Source organism: Procambarus clarkii, chromosome 41 (assembly GCF_040958095.1).
Source record: "Procambarus clarkii isolate CNS0578487 chromosome 41, FALCON_Pclarkii_2.0, whole genome shotgun sequence".
Taxonomy (NCBI): domain Eukaryota; kingdom Metazoa; phylum Arthropoda; class Malacostraca; order Decapoda; family Cambaridae; genus Procambarus; species Procambarus clarkii.
The window spans coordinates 20,888,236-20,905,394 of record NC_091190.1 but is presented as its reverse complement, the minus strand read 5'-3'; the positions used below and the strand labels follow the sequence as shown (position 1 = coordinate 20,905,394).

At 45.6% G+C, this 17,159-nt stretch overlaps 1 protein-coding gene across 1 annotated transcript; it reads left to right on the top strand.

The window, feature by feature from the left end:
* The first annotated feature begins 3,902 nt into the window (after positions 1 to 3,902).
* On the top strand, positions 3,903 to 16,620 carry LOC138373162 (uncharacterized). The gene is made up of 3 exons (XM_069339185.1): positions 3,903 to 4,094; positions 12,804 to 12,953; positions 14,596 to 16,620. Exons 1-3 carry the CDS (start codon positions 3,903 to 3,905, stop codon positions 16,618 to 16,620), a joined length of 2,367 nt encoding a protein of 788 aa, XP_069195286.1.
* The last annotated feature ends 539 nt before the right edge of the window (positions 16,621 to 17,159 follow it).

Genomic DNA, 17,159 nt, shown 5'->3' with positions numbered 1-17,159 from the left:
TGAAGAACACTCATGAACACCGAGGAACACTGAGGAACACCGAGGAACTCTGAGAAACACCGAGGAACACTGAAGAACACCGAGGAACACCGAGGAACACTGAAGAACACTCATGAACACCGAGGAACACTGAGGAACACTCAGCAACACTGAGTAACATTCAGGCCGTTATAAAATGTTATAAACCCAGTATTTACCTAAAACACGTAACAATTCGTCACGTTAAAACCTTCCTGTGTTAATGACACACGGCTTCTCCAGCCCGACCCTCTCCTTCTCGATTTGCGAGCCGCTGAGATACTTTGTATTGCTTACATTGACGTCGGAGACTCTACGTCCAATATACAGTGTGTTATCTTGAGGTTATCTTGAGATGATTTCGGGGCTTTTTAGTGTCCCCGCGGCCCGGTCCTCGACCAGGCCTCCACCCCCAGGAAGCAGCCCGTGACAGCTGACTAACACCCAGATACCTATTTTACTGCTAGGTAACAGGGGCATAGGGTGAAAGAAACTCTGCCCATTGTTTCTCGCCGGCGCCTGGGATCGAACCCAGGACCACAGGATTACAAGTCCAGCGTGCTGTCCGCTCGGCCGACCGGCTCCCCAGAATGTTAGCAGAATGGATAGGATGTTCACATCATCAATGGGTTTTTGGTTATCTTCTTCTTCTTGAGATGATTTTGGGGCATAGCGTCCTCGCGGCCCGATCCTCGACCAGGCCTCCTTTTTGTTACAACTTCCCTAGGAAGTAGCCCGTAGCAGCTGTCTATCTCCCAGGTACCTATTTACTGCTAGGTGACAGGGCCATCAGGGTGAAATAAACATTTTACCCATTTGTTTCCGCCTCCACCGGGGATCGAACCCGGAACCTCAGGACTATGAATCCGAAGCGCTGTCCACTCAGCTGTCAGGCGGCCAACAAGTAACAGCCTGAAACACTCACGTTGTTCCGTGATCTAGAAAGCTCAACGTTATTGAAGCTCATTTTGAATTCTTGAATATTTTTATGTGGATACTAAAAAGGGAGACAGTTTAGGTAATTAGTGTTTCTAAATCACCTTAGAGGTAATTACAGTAGATAATAAAAACATATTAATTGCAATCCCTTAATAATTTTAGTGAAACTCAATTTTAATCAACTAAAACTAGTCGTTTGGTATGATCAGACCTCACATCCATATAGGCCACACACACACACACACGACACACACGCCACACACACACACACACACACACACACACACGCACACACACACACACACACACACACACACACACCAGCCACACACACACACACATACACACACCAGCACAGGCCACACACACCAGCACAGGCCACACACACCAGCACAGGCCACACACACACACACACACCCACACACACCAACACAGGCCACACTATATAAACAGACTATTGAACACAATTAGTAACAAAACGCCCTACCTTAGGGAAGCGTACATGGCAGCAAATCTAGTTTTTCTTTAATCATTTGATGTCGTAACAACGTTTAGCACATGAGCGGGATGGGACGGAGGGGAAGAGGAAGGGGGAGCTATGTGGACGAGATGAAGGAAGGAAAGAGAGATTGAGGAGCAAGGAGAGGAAAGGGAGAGGCAGCGAGGGAGTGGATAAAATGAGTAACTAACGACGAGAGGAAATGATAAAGCGAGGAAGAGATTTGAGAAGAGAGTGAGAGAAGCAGCAAAAGGAAAGAGCGAGAGAAAGAGAGGAAAAGAAAGAGCATTCTGCTAGCTTGGTTACTCGTGTTCAGATATTACTGTGTGCTGACCCGTGCTGACTCGTGCTGACCCGTGCTGACTCGTGCTGACCCGTGCTGACCCGTGCTGACCCGTGCTGACTCGTGCTGACCGTGCTGACTCGTGCTGACTCGTGCTGACCCGTGCTGACTCGTGCTGACCCGTGCTGACCCGTGCTGATCCTGTGCTGACTCGTGCTGACCGGTGCTGACCCGTGGACTCGTGCTGACCCATGCTGACTCGTGCTGACCCGTGCTGACTCGTGCTGACCCGTGCTGACTCGTGCTGACCCGTGCTGATCCTGTGCTGACTCGTGCTGACCCGTGGACTCGTGCTGACTCGTGCTGACCCATGCTGACTCGTGCTGACCCGTGCTGACTCGTGCTGATCCGTGCTTACTCGTGTTGACCGTGCTGACCCATGCTGACCGTGCTGACTCGTGCTGACCCGTGCTGACTCGTGCTGACCCATGCTGACCGTGCTGACCCATGCTGACCGTGCTGACCCATGCTGACCGTGCTGACCCGTGCTGACCGTGCTGACCCGTGCTGACCCGTGCTAACTCGTGCTGACCCGTGCTGACTCGTGCTGACCCATGCTGACCGTGCTGACCCATGCTGACCATGCTGACCCGTGCTGACCGTGCTGACCCGTACTGACCCGTGCTGACCTGTACTGGGTACACTGGATGCCGTGCTAGAGGGCGACGATACTCCGCCACAAACGAGGGCGGCCACTCCAACGCCCAGGTCTGTATCCCTTCACCTGTCCTCAAGGGAGCGTGTCTGGGACAGACGAGATAAACTGTATAAAAATGGTGTCTGGTGGGAGTAAAGGATGACATGATTGAAGTAAACATACGGAACACTATACGTAACAAAGTGGGATGCAAAGGGGTACAAAAGGGATATACATGAGCAGAGAGAGAGAGAGAGAGAGAGAGAGAGAGGTAGGTGGTCCTCGATAGTCACAATATGGGCTGGAGAGATAAACCCAGATATTACATCCTTCACCGACAGACACAGCGGCAAGGCACATGAGATAATTACAGTACCAAGCTGCAATAATATTTTGCCAACAGGTGCGGCTTCCCACATATCAGCCGTGTTGAATCAAGCGTGGGAAGTCCTCATTCTCTCTCTCTCTCTCTCTCTCTCTCTCTCTCTCTCTCTCTCTCTCTCTCTCTCTCTCTCTCTCTCTCTTTCTCTCTCTCTCCCGTTCATTGGTTAATGGTTCACCGAGAGCTCGTGGGGGCCATCAATGTTCATGACACACCATGTTTGACAACAATGGCAATGGCTCACCTTTACAAAATGAGTTCCTTACTTTTTGTGTATTTCTTGCCATTTTGGGAATTAACAATAACCCGAAGTTTCGTGACGTATATTTATGCTTTGTTTATTATATATTGTCATGACCCCCATGTAGTCCGGTGGAACGAGTCTACCCAGTGAGAGTTATTCTGCTTTCCGGACCACCAATTAAGAGGTCGGAGGAAGAAAATTTATATATTTTCTACACGTCAGTGAGTAATTTAATATGAACGGAGGATGAGCGTCTGATAAAAGTGACATGGAATGAGATGTCGATATTTTGGTGATGTGACGCTAGCAGGACGTCGTGACGTTACTTGAGTCACAGCAGTCGTTAGAGATGGTTGTACTTTGTTGATCTCCTGGAAGAAGGAAGATTATAGTGCCCTGTGTTAGCGGTGAAGCGAAGGCTACTCGTTTTCAAGTGTGAAGAAGCTGTTGGTGACATCGAACACCATTTCTCGGTGATTTGAATATAATAGAGGCGGCCTGGAAGCAAGTGGTTGGTCGCGCCTGTGTGGAACTCTAATTGTGTGCTTCTTCAAGAAGGAAATAAGCCGGCATTTCTGTGTGGAGCCTGCCGGGAGACTCCATGTACTCATGTCAGGACTGGAGGAAGCCTTGTGAAGCAGACCTAAAGCTATTTTTTTTGAGGAGGTCTGAGTGAGCGTCCCCCGCGTCATAGACTCTTGCGGTAAGCCTGTTTAATCAGTTGTTAGATTAGCTACCAGTGTTTGATCGTGAGCCCAGCGATCATAGTGAACATATGTGTATATAGAGGATAAGTCGGAGGACAGCCAAGTCACTGTATATTCTGCCTGTGTAGTGACTATGGCAGAGGTTGTCGACGAGAGACACTGGAGTGGATGTGACAGTGTGACGCCACTGAAAGAAGAGACTAACGGGGACGTAACAGGACTGTTTGATGAAGGTCCAGCTGGTGAAAACGAAGGCGGGGAGAGGTCAGAAGTGAAGATGACCCTGCGGGAGAAGACGAATAAACCAGAAAGAAGCCAGAAGCTGGTTGGGGTTTAAATCCCCAACCAGCTCATTCCTGACGTAAGAATATATATATATATATATATATATATATATATATATATATATATATATATATATATATATATATATTATATATATATATATATATATATATATATATATATATATATATATATATATATATATATATAAAGTACCTTGTTTAAATTATCCATATCGGATTCGTACCGAAACAAACATGAAGGCTATTCAGCAAGATTATCTGGAAGCTTAACAAGAATATCCTCTCTTCACTAATCTCTCTTACATGCAGTGCTGCCGCTATCAATGTAAAATTGCATTCATTAATTCTTGCAGCGAACACAATTCTCGTTTTCAGAAACAAATGTTCAAGTTGATTACTGTAATCAGAGATTTTGTATTTACAAAAATCTGCCTCTGAACATGTCCTCCTCACAAGCCCATTAATACTAATTCGCGAACGTTATATTATTTACAATTCACCGTCTTAGTCTCTCTCAGCTTTTTACTAGCAGTGACTGAATATAAGTTCAGGGTTGCAGCTCGGGGGGGGACGGAGGGGAGGGGGGAGGGAGGGGGGGGGGAGGAGGGGAGAGGGGGGAGGGAGGGAGGGAGGGGGGGAGGGAGGGGGGAGGGAGGGGGGGGAGGGAGGGAGGAGGGGGGTTATAATCATGAGAAATGATTAATACCGTATTATGTGTAATTATATATTAATTTATATGTATATATGAATAGAGACATATGCATAATCATTATTGTTAATTATAAAGAGGAAATAGACAATGCAAGATGAGCTTTCAAAGAAATAATCATCATGTGGCATTGCAATGAAATAATGAATATATAAGTAAATCGATAGACACACTGAAATTCATTATCGATTTTATGTATTGATTGTCTTTATCCGTAAATGGAAATGTCCTTCCGTCTGTCTAAGATTGGAGGCCAGAAGCTTGAGGCTAGCTTCATTTAATTTTTAACGGTAATTACTGTTGGGCTCGTGCCCAACACGAGCGGGTCGGGGATGGCATCATAAAAAGAGTGCCACATAACATGGTGGCAAAGTGGCCCGTCATCTCACAGCCTATCTTCACTGTATATACTATCTTTTATCACCATAACCATCTACCGCACTCATTATTTTCATCACTCACCATCTAACTTTCTCATTATATTCATCACTATAACCCGAATAAATTCAGTTCATCTTTTCAAATATTTTTTTTATTAACACATTAGGTACATGTGCATTTGTGCAGCTGCCCTAGACTATATGAAGGGGAGTACAGTGTGTCAAAAAGCTAGCTACGTGATGCTAAAAATCCCCATCACACAGGATGGTTAGTCATACAGAGGCATGTTATAAGTACTTTGCACTGGCAGACTCTGGGAGCATTATGAGGATATCATCAACACAAGAGTGAATAAGGCAGCAGTGATACTAAAAGCTCCCATCTCGCAGGATGGTTAGTCATACAGGGCCATATGTTCAGTAGCCTACACTGACAAATTTTGGGTGCAATATAGGGATATCTTCAAGAACACAAGAGTGTGTAAAGTAATTGCAAGGTTCATCTCCAGGTACCTCATGCCAACGGAACTGAATGATCTAATAACTGGGCCTTCGCATGAAAGTTCGCGGTAAATTGTAAGGAAATCACAGCCCTGATTTCATTTCAGACCACCAAAATCGCACGAGGGAGTGGACGTTGGTTACAGGTTATTTTTTCTTAAAGCCATTTAACTTAGGCCTATACCCGGACAGCTTGGGTCCATATCCTAGCTGTTCCGCTGACCACTACCCCGTGCTAATATGGGTCAGGCTAGCCCGAGACAGTCGACCCCTCCACCTTTGAACAGAGAGACAAATAGACAATTATCTTATAGTATAGATATAGAGGCGATCGTGTCCTGTGAAGAGCATAATGCTGAAGAACCTAGCTGGTCCCAGCAGCCTATAGGCCTAAATCCGTCCACACACAAAACGGACAATGTTCGTAATCCAATATTTGATAATATTAAAAAAATACAAATATAAAAACGCCACAAAAGTTTAATTGTGATCCATGCAGCGAGTTAGTTAATAACAGGAATTACCTCCCACGTTCAACTGGGGAAACATGTCCGAACGCTGAGCTCTTGTGTCGCGTGTGAGAGTACGGGCCTGAGCACTTGGAGTGCTCAGGACCTGAGCTCTTCCAGTGCTGAGAATAGGAGTTGTTGCAGCGCTCCTCAGCACGGGGGCTCTGTCTCCCTCTCGTACCTCTTGTGCCTGCAGCCTCCTTGTTCCTCTGTCTCTTTCTCTATCTCTCGTTCCTTCTATGTCTTCCTCTCATTCCTACTTGCCGTCTTAGGCTGGACGGTAGAGCGACGGTCTCGCTTCATGCAGGTCGGCGTTCAATCCCCAACCGTCGAAATAGTTAGGCACCATTCCTTCCCTCCCATCCCAAATCTTTATCCTGACCCCATTCCAGGTGCTATATAGTCGTAATGGCTTGTCGCTTCCTCCTCATAGTTCCCTTCCCTTCCTACTTACCGTCAAGCTCGTTTCCCGTCACCAGTTGTTTACCGTCACGTCGTCACTCACTGACTCCCGAGTCTCTATACTGTCTCTCGCTCTGTCCTATTTTCTGTTATACCGTCTTTCACGAGGCTCCTCCCGTCTCATTCTTTCGCCCCCCCCCCTCTCTCTCTCTCTCTCTCTCTCTCTCTCTCTCTCTCTCTCTCTCTCTCTCTCTCTCTCTCTTATCTTCCGTAACGAGCTATATCTTTCGCTTTCTCTTCCACTCATATTTTCCCCTTTCCCTTCCTATGGGACATTTTGCTTCTTATCGCGGTCCTCTGTTATCGTCTTTATATTATTCCGCCTTCATCACTGTGTGCTCCTGCAGCCTTCTTCTACATTCACTTCTTCTCCTTCATCGCTTCCTTCGCCACATTTCTCTAGCTTCCTATCATGTGCTGTTCTTTCCTTTCCCCAGAAGTAAACCTGACTTTTCTCTGTCTCTCTCTTTCGCCCTCCTGCGACATCAGCCTCTGCAACATATTGTATAGATCCCAAGCCTACACACAAGTATATATAAGTATATATAAGTATATACATATATATATATATATATATATATATATATATATATATATATATATATATATATATATATATATCTATATATATATATATATATATATCTATATATATATATATATATATATATATATATAAAGTATATATAAGCAAGGTACGCGTCAGTACCCAGTTACAGTCTTCTCCCTCTCTCTGTGCATCGTATTCGTAACCGCTTTTTAACCTCTTCTTTATCTCTCCTCCTTTCCTGCACATCTTCCTATAGCCTCCTTTCTTATCCCCTTCTTTCTTCCCACCTCCCTGTACATCTCCCTAACCAAACCCTCCTCAAGCCAATCCCCTAGCCAATCCCTTAGCCAATCCCCTAGCCAATCCCTTAGCCAATCCCCTAGCCAATCTCAGGCCACTGGACTGAGCCTTAATTAGTCCCATCCCACACGTAGATTTGTAGCACATGTACGTATGATAAGAGCCCAGTAGGCTCAGGATTCTGTACACCAGATGATTGTCAGCTGAGAGGCGGGACCAAAGAGCCAGAGCTTAACCCCCGCAAGCACAACTAGGTGAGTACACGGGATCGTTTTCAAGGATATTTACGAATTAGACTCCAAGATCCTGGTCTATACACGCGCTTCATTCTATAGCAGGAGAAAAACACAAACAAAGGAATATTTTTCAATGACTCCTCGTGGGTGTGTTCAGGTCATAAACAGGTTTAATGAGTTACAATCAGGTACACGTGACAATAACAAGCAGGGAGATGATACAGACGATTGTGCCTTTGTGTAAGGGGATCATATGACTCAACTTAAGACATGAATTAAAGGAAATATAAATCTTGGATATTATTGAGCTGTCAAGACAAGTATAGATGTCAACTGACGCCATATTTGTTGTTGTTGTTGTAAATGTTGCATGATGTATCTGAGACCACACACACACACACACACACACACACACACACACACACACACACACACACACACACACACACACACACACACACACACACACACACACACCTTTAGTAAAGTAATTATAGCAAATGTTACTGTGATTGTTGACAGCAAGTCACAGTAGCGGGGTTGAGAGGTAAACACCCTAGCCCACACACATCTGTCACCCTAGCCCACACATCTGTCACCCTAGCCCACACATCTGCCACCCTAGCCCACACATCTGCCACCCACACCCACACATCTGCCACCCACACAACTGCCACCCACACCCTCACATCTGTCACCCACACTCACACATCTGCCACCCACACATCTGTCACCCACACTCACACATCTGTCACCCAGCCCACACATCTGTCACCCAGCCCACACAGGAAAGTAATGTAAAGACGTGTCGGCAAGTCCTGCACCATTATCAAGTCTTTATAAGTCTTATAAATAAATATAAGTCTTTATAAGTCTTATATATAAATATAAGTCTTTATAAGTCTTTATAAATGGTGCAGGAGGGACGAGTATGTGTTACTCTGAGTGACGAGCATATACGACACTGAGAGACAAGCATATACGACACTGAGAGACAAGCATATACGACACTGAGTGACGAGCATATACGACACTGAGTGACGAGCATATACGACACTGAGTGACGAGCATATACGACACTGAGAGACAAGCATATACGACACTGAGAGACAAGCATATACGACACTGAGAGACAAGCATATACGACACTGAGTGACGAGCATATACGACACTGAGAGACAAGCATATACGACACTGAGTGACGAGCATATACGACACTGAGAGACAAGCATATACGACACTGAGTGACGAGCATATACGACACTGAGAGACAAGCATATACGACACTGAGAGACAAGCATATACGACACTGAGTGACGAGCATATACGACACTGAGAGACAAGCATATACGACACTGAGAGACAAGCATATACGACACTGAGAGACAAGCATATACGACACTGAGTGACGAGCATATACGACACTGAGTGACGAGCATATACGACACTGAGAGACAAGCATATACGACACTGAGAGACAAGCATATACGACACTGAGTGACGAGCATATACGACACTGAGAGACAAGCATATATGACACTGAGGGATGAGCATATATGACACTGAGGGATGAGCATATATGACACTGAGGGACGAGCATATATGACACTGAGGGATGAGCATATATGACACTGAGAGACGAGCATATACGACACTGAGAGACAAGCATATATGACACTGAGGGATGAGCATATATGACACTGAGGGATGAGCATATATGACACTGAGAGACAAGCATATATGACACTGAGGGATGAGCATATATGACACTGAGGGATGAGCATATATGACACTGAGAGACAAGCATATATGACACTGAGAGACAAGCATATATGACACTGAGGGATGAGCATATATGACACTGAGGGATGAGCATATATGACACTGAGGGATGAGCATATATGACACTGAGGGATGAGCATATATATGACATAGAAAACCAATATTCAGGGACAAAATAAAGCAACCACACATCTGGCTCCACATGTTTCTAAACATATTATCTAGGGGACAGGACTCAGTAGGCATTTACACTTCAGAAACCTCTACATCTCTCTTTTGCTTCCATTTATTAAACAGTTTACGAGGTTCCAAACTTCACAACTCCGAGGTTATTGTTGTTAGGAACAACCTCGTTGTGCTTGGCAACGACTGAATTGTTTTATGTGCACTATATGACGATATGACTGAGGAAAGATGTGCAGGTTTCGTAAGTAGTCGCCAACATTGATGAGTCGTCATCAAACAGTCGCCAACATTGATGAGTCGTCATCAAACAGTCGCCAACATTGATGAGTCGTCATCAAACAGTCGCCAACATTGATGAATCGTCATCACACAGTCGCCAACATTGATGAGTCTTAACACAAGGACATGTAGCCTTTGTTACGAGAGCTGACGATCCGCCTGGTGGTGTGAGAGCTGTCCTTACTCCCGGCCAGGATTCATCAAGCATTTACGTGTCCATTTACGAAACATTTACATCTTTTCGCGATGATATCGGCATAGTCTGTCATAGATTTATTAATTTAGGAAGTGGAGACCCGGATGAGCACGCCATCTGTGGAGCTGTGACCCATCACCTCCACAGCTGTGACCCATCACCTTCACAGCTGTGACCCATCGGTCCGTTGCCTCCAGGTCCGGTTCGTTGCCTCCAAGTCCGCCCCCAGGTCCGGCCCTTCACTGAACAGGTCCGGCCTGAACAATAGAGCAGGCGACACTTCATCACACAGAGTGCACAAAGATAAAGTTACCAACAGTCAACCTGAGAACTCTGCCTGCTCCCTCATCTCATTTATTTTGACACAGGAAATATAAATATATTTTCACACATTTACTTGCATTTTGTGATTTGCAACATTAACACCCGACCTCAGTTTGGTGTTGGGCTTATAAGGACTATCAACACCCCCAAAGGGCTATTAAGGTCACATCAGAAGCTTATACTGACCAACCAGCGAGTATGCTTTAGTCCTGAGTATATTTAGTATACTTCACTTCTTGACCTAACAGAAATTCTCAGTGTATACACGCCTAGAAAAGCAGGGTTGCACTTCTCGGTGAACATACTTAACCTGTGACATATGGCTTATGTCTATATACCATGTCTAGCTGGCGGACTGAGGACTGAGAACCTTGTGAACTAACATACGCAAAGGACTGAAATTATTTTTGTTTTAAATATATTTAAAGCAAACCTTCACACTTTCCGTCGCAACACATTGCATCTTAACTCACTTTTCTGCCTCAACATATTGTGCCTATTGACTCACCTTCCTTGTCTCAACACGGCGTCTAATTTCTTTTCCTGCTTTTTTTCGCAATTTTTTTTCTCTCGTTCCAGTCACAAAAAAAGGGATATAAGATTGTCATTTTTAGTGTGCGGAGAGCATGGTGGGGGACCATTACTTCCCTGGTGGTGCCATTCAGGCCGTGCTTAGCATTCAACACCACACCCTGCTATCTTTTCACTTCTCTTCCTCTCTTCATGGATTTCCAATGAACTTGGTCAATAGCGGTTCTAACTTCGTCTTATTTGTCATCGACAAGAGCAAAGTGTACAATGTGCGGGGCTCTGTGAGAGAGTTTACACCCGGGAATACCACCTACACCACACCAGGGACCCACGTAGCAGTTTACAACAGGGTATTTCTCCATAATATACCACATATCAACGTAACAGTTTACACCCAAGTATCTCCCCTTTCCCCCACCTCACAGCAGGAATCATCAGCTCAGTGTAAACCAGGCAGTTTACACAGAGTATCCCCCACATCAGAACATCCGTGGTACAGCCAGAGATAATAAGTGAATCAGAAGATTACACGAACCAACACTTATTCTTGAACTCTTCCTCCGTTTAGTAGACCTATCAACTTCTTCGGGACGCTGAGCCAAGGACAGTGGGTCGAATATTATTGTCGACACTTTTTTAAGATCTTTTACACTTCTGGGAAGCATTGATGTAACAAATGTCTTCAAAATGGGTTGATCTTAACCTGCAGCTTCAAAATGCCATCAAAATCACTCGGGGGATTACTTCTTGCTGACTATGAAGCTAAGCAAAAAGAGATTAAGCGATCAAAAATATTTGGCCTAAAATAGAAAAGTTGTCTAGGCCTCTTATAATTACAGTAAATTTTGTCCCAAATCAAAATGATCTCTAATTTAAAGTTCGCATGTTTCAGAAACTGCTTACTGACAATACAGTATACTTTAGTCTTAAAAATACATCAAGACTAAGGCAAACTCTCAACGTATATCCCTCGTGTACAGGATATTTAACGTGAAAAGCATTTTAGGAAAGTTTATATGAATATATATATATATATATATATATATATATATATATATATATATATATATATATATATATATATATATATATATATATATATATATATATATATATATATATGACAATGTCAGACCACAGAGGAAAATGAAACAGGAATTTCCTTAAGTACTTTCGTATATTAAATACATCTTCAGAAGGAAATGTCACATTCTTAATCACGTGTTTATTTTCGTGATACACACACACACACACACACACACATATATATATATATATATATATATATATATATATATATATATATATATATATATATATATATATATATATATATATATATAAGGCACAACTCTCCTAAACACGAGAGTCAAGTATACAACTTTAGAACACTTTCCCACCAGGAGACTCGAACCCTAGCCAGCACAGAAGCCTTCCAGCAACTGGCATAACAGGTACGCCTTAACCCTCTCCACCACCCGCTCAGACCCTTAAAAGAGATGGTAATTTCGGAGCATTTAAATACACCAAAGATCATTAAAGATATATATATATATATATATATATATATATATATATATATATATATATATATATATATATATATATTAACGGCGTATTCACATCCCACAGTTACGTTCGAATAAATTTTGTCGAGCGCTGATACTTGCCCCTTGAGCCATTCTTAAACATTATTTAATGAGCACTAAAAGAAGCTTAACTAAAAGTCCACAAATTTCCATTTCCGCGCACCCCATTTCACACAAATATTATTCCACTAGGCTGTTGTGGATGTATTTCAGGTGCGTAAGAGGGTTATCACGCGAACTTTGCGACGTAAATACGGCTACATCCGATGGAGTGTTGGTGGAGAGACGAATATTTTGAAAACGACTATTCAACATTTAGTGCAAGATGTGTTTGTTAGTTTGGTAATTTACTAATACACAACTATATACACACACACGAAGGCACGCGCACATGCGCGTGCACACACACACACACACACACACACACACACACACACACACACACACACACACACACACACACACACACACACACATTCCTTACCTGTGTAAGGAATCATTCAGAACCTTGTATACCACATATGTAAGACCAATCCTGGAGTATGCGGCCCCAGCATGGAGCCCGTACCTTGTCAAGCACTAGACGAAGCTGGAAAAGGTTCAGAGGTATGCCACTAGACTAGTCCCGGAACTAAGAGGCATGAGTTACGACGAAAGGCTGCGAGAGATGCACCTCACGACACTGGAAGACAGAGGAGTAAGAGGAGACATGATCACTACCTACAAATCCTCAGGGGTATTGATAGGGTAGACAAGGATAAACTATTCAACACTGGTGGGACGCGAACAAGGGGACACAGGTGGAAACTGAGTACCCAAATGAGCCACAGGGACGTTAGAAATAACTTTTTCAGTGTCAGAGTAGTTAACAGATGGAATGCATTAGGAAGTGATGTGGTGGAGGCTGACTCCATACACGGTTTCAAATGTAGATATGATAGAGCCCAGTAGGCTCAGGAACGCGTATTTAGCACGTGAATGGAATATGAGGACAGGGAGCTGCGGGAATGGTGCCCCGGAGGACAGGAATGATGCCCAACCACTTGGACGGTCGGGGATCGAACGCCAACCATGCATGATTTGAGACCGTCGATCTACCGACCAGTCCAAGTGCTTGGGTGCGGTGGAATGAGAGTATATATTCTCAGTGATTTTGTTTAAGACTCAAGCAATGAAAGGTAAGTAATTATATTAATAATTCCTTTCGTTTGGGACAGGAAGCATGTAAATATATATATTTTTGGTATGCATCAACGTCCAAAAATATCTAAGTCGAACTACTGGCCCTTTCCAGGATACAACCCCCACAACAGTTGCCTAACTCCCGGGAGCCTATTTACTGCTAGGTGAGCAGAGGCATTAGGTGAACGCTGAATACATGTATTGAATACACATCCGGGGACGCAAAGCCCCGAAATCATCTCCAGATAACATCAAGATAACTTCATATTATAGAATGACACAGATTTCAGGCCCCTTTGGGTTGACATATACTGAAGTCTGTAAATACTGTCTGAATACTATCGCAGTTGGTAATATACATGACCGACACACATGTTTAAGTATGTGATGACACAATTATCCCAAAACATAATACTGGGATAATTATTCCAATATTGTTGAAGACAACAATATTGTCTTGAAGTCATGAAGAGCAATGTTGAAGTAAATCTGACGTCAATTTCGGACGTCGAAAAGCTAACAGAAAGAACGTAGTGAGCACAATATTCAAGAGTAACGTTAATTCATCGTTGAACCAAACGTCACACGTGGATAGTGTGCGTACTGAAAACGTACTCGAGTAACGTCAAATCAACGTAAGATCAAGGTAGAATAAACATAGACTCGACGCCAAATGAACATAGGATCAAGGTCAAAGGTCATAAGGTCATAAGACCAACGTTGACGTTCTCACACATTCTCCTGGGGTGGGATATGGGAGGGTTGAAGTGTCCCACTATACCTCCCACGTACCCAAGACTAGATCCCCACGCCCACTATATTACCACTCCACCCCCACGCCCACTATATCACCACTCCACCCCCACGGCCACTATATTACCACTCCACCCCCACACCCACTATATCACCACTCCACCCCCACGGCCACTATATCAGCACTCCACCCCCACGCCCACTATATTACCACTCCACCCCCACACCCACTATATCACCACTCCACCCCCACGCCCACTATATCACCACTCCACCCCCACGCCCACTATATCACCACTCCACCCCCACGCCCATTATATCACCACTCCACCCCCACGCCCACTATATCAGCACTCCACCCCCACGGCCACTATATCACCACTCCACCCCCACGCCCACTATATCACCACTCCACCCCCACTATATCACCACTCCACCCCCACTATATCACCACTCCACCCCCACGCCCACTATATCACCACTCCACCCCACACCCACTATATCACCACTCCACCCCCACTATATCACCACTCCACCCCCACGCCCACTATATCACCACTCCACCCCACGCCCCTATACCACCACTCCACCCCACGCCCACTATATCACCACTCCACCCCACGCCCACTATATCACCACTCCACCCCCACTATATCACCACTCCACCCCCACACCCACTATATCACCACTCCACCCCCACTATATCACCACTCCACCCCCACGCCCATTATATCACCACTCCACCCCCACGCCCACTATATCACCACCCCACCCCCACGCCCACTATATCACCACTCCACCCCCACGCCCACTATATCACCACTCCACCCCTACGCCCACTATATCACCACTCCACCCCCACGCCCACTATATCACCACTCCACGCCCACTATATCACCACTCCACCCCCACTATATCACCACTCCACCCCCACGCCCACTATATCACCACTCCACGCCCACTATATCACCACTCCACCCCCACGCCCACTATATCACCACTCCACCCCCACGCCCACTATATCACCACTCCACGCCCACTATATCACCACTCCACGCCCACTATATCACCACTCCACCCCACTATATCACCACTCCACCCCCACGCCCACTATATCACCACTCCACGCCCACTATATCACCACTCCACCCCCACGCCCACTATATCACCACTCCACCCCCACGCCCACTATATCACCACTCCACCCCCACGCCCACTATATCACCACTCCACCCCCACGCCCACTATATCACCACTCCACCCCCACGCCCACTATATCACCACTCCACCCCCACGCCCACTATATCACCACTCCACGCCCACTATATCACCACTCCACCCCACGCCCACTATATCACCACTCCACCCCCACGCCCACTATATCACCACTCCACCCCACGCCCACTATATCACCACTCCACCCCACGCCCACTATATCACCACTCCACCCCACGCCCACTATATCACCACTCCACCCCCACGCCCACTATATCACCACTCCACCCCACGCCCACTATATCACCACTCCACCCCCACGCCCACTATATCACCACTCCACCCCCACGCCCACTATATCACCACTCCACCCCCACGCCCACTATATCACCACTCCACGCCCACTATATCACCACTCCACCCCACGCCCACTATATCACCACTCCACCCCCACGCCCACCATATCACCACTCCACGCCCACTATATCACCACTCCACCCCCACGCCCACTATATCACCACTCCACCCCCACGCCCACTATATCACCACTCCACCCCCACGCCCACTATATCACCACTCCACGCCCACTATATCACCACTCCACCCCACGCCCACTATATCACCACTCCACCCCCACGCCCACCATATCACCACCCCACGCCCACTATATCACCACTCCACCCCCACGCCCACTATATCACCACTCCACGCCCACTATATCACCACTCCACCCCCACGCCCACTATATCACCACTCCACCCCCACGCCCACTATATCACCACTCCACCCCCACGCCCACTATATCACCACTCCACCCCACGCCCACTATATCACCACCCCCACGCCCACGCCACACTGAATATACAACAGTAACTAGTAAAGTTGGTGTACCGGTGCTCGAGGTAGAGATAATAACGTATTTATGCATGTTAATTCTAACTTAATTATAACTTGAAAGTTGTTAAAAGCACTTCAAGCAGCGCACTGCGGGTAAGTGCTCACTAACACGCTCCACAGGGCAGTGTGGCGCTGTCTAAACCTGTCCACAAAGGGAACGCGGACAGGAAATATATCGTTTTTAATCTTTCAATCTCGTTATCCGCCGTCACTCGTGTTGGACTTAATAACTCTCCCGTGGTTGGTAGGCCTCATGATGCCATCACAAACGCTTCGACCGACCAACTAGCAAGTATACCTTAGTCCTATACTAAGTATAGGACAAGTATACTTCAGTCCAGGGCTGAGGTAAACTCAGGCTGAAGTAGACTACACTTCTCGGTGTGTATCACTCTCTTGATCACACAGAGCGGCCCAGACGATTATGAGAAGTTGAGCCACAGTATCTAGAGTGTGTTTACCTCACCCAAATAGTGTCTGCTTACGAAATTGTGCCGCCAT

Excerpts from the sequence above, each read along its gene's own strand:
- LOC138373162 (XM_069339185.1), top strand. The coding sequence starts at position 3,903 with ATGGCAGAGGTTGTCGACGAGAGACACTGGAGTGGATGTGACAGTGTG. Across the intron at positions 4,095-12,803 it reads CAGAAAGAAGCCAGAAGCTG|GCTGTTGTGGATGTATTTCA; the intron begins GTTGGGGTTTAA and ends TTATTCCACTAG. Across the intron at positions 12,954-14,595 it reads AAGATGTGTTTGTTAGTTTG|ATCCCCACGCCCACTATATT; the intron begins GTAATTTACTAA and ends ACCCAAGACTAG.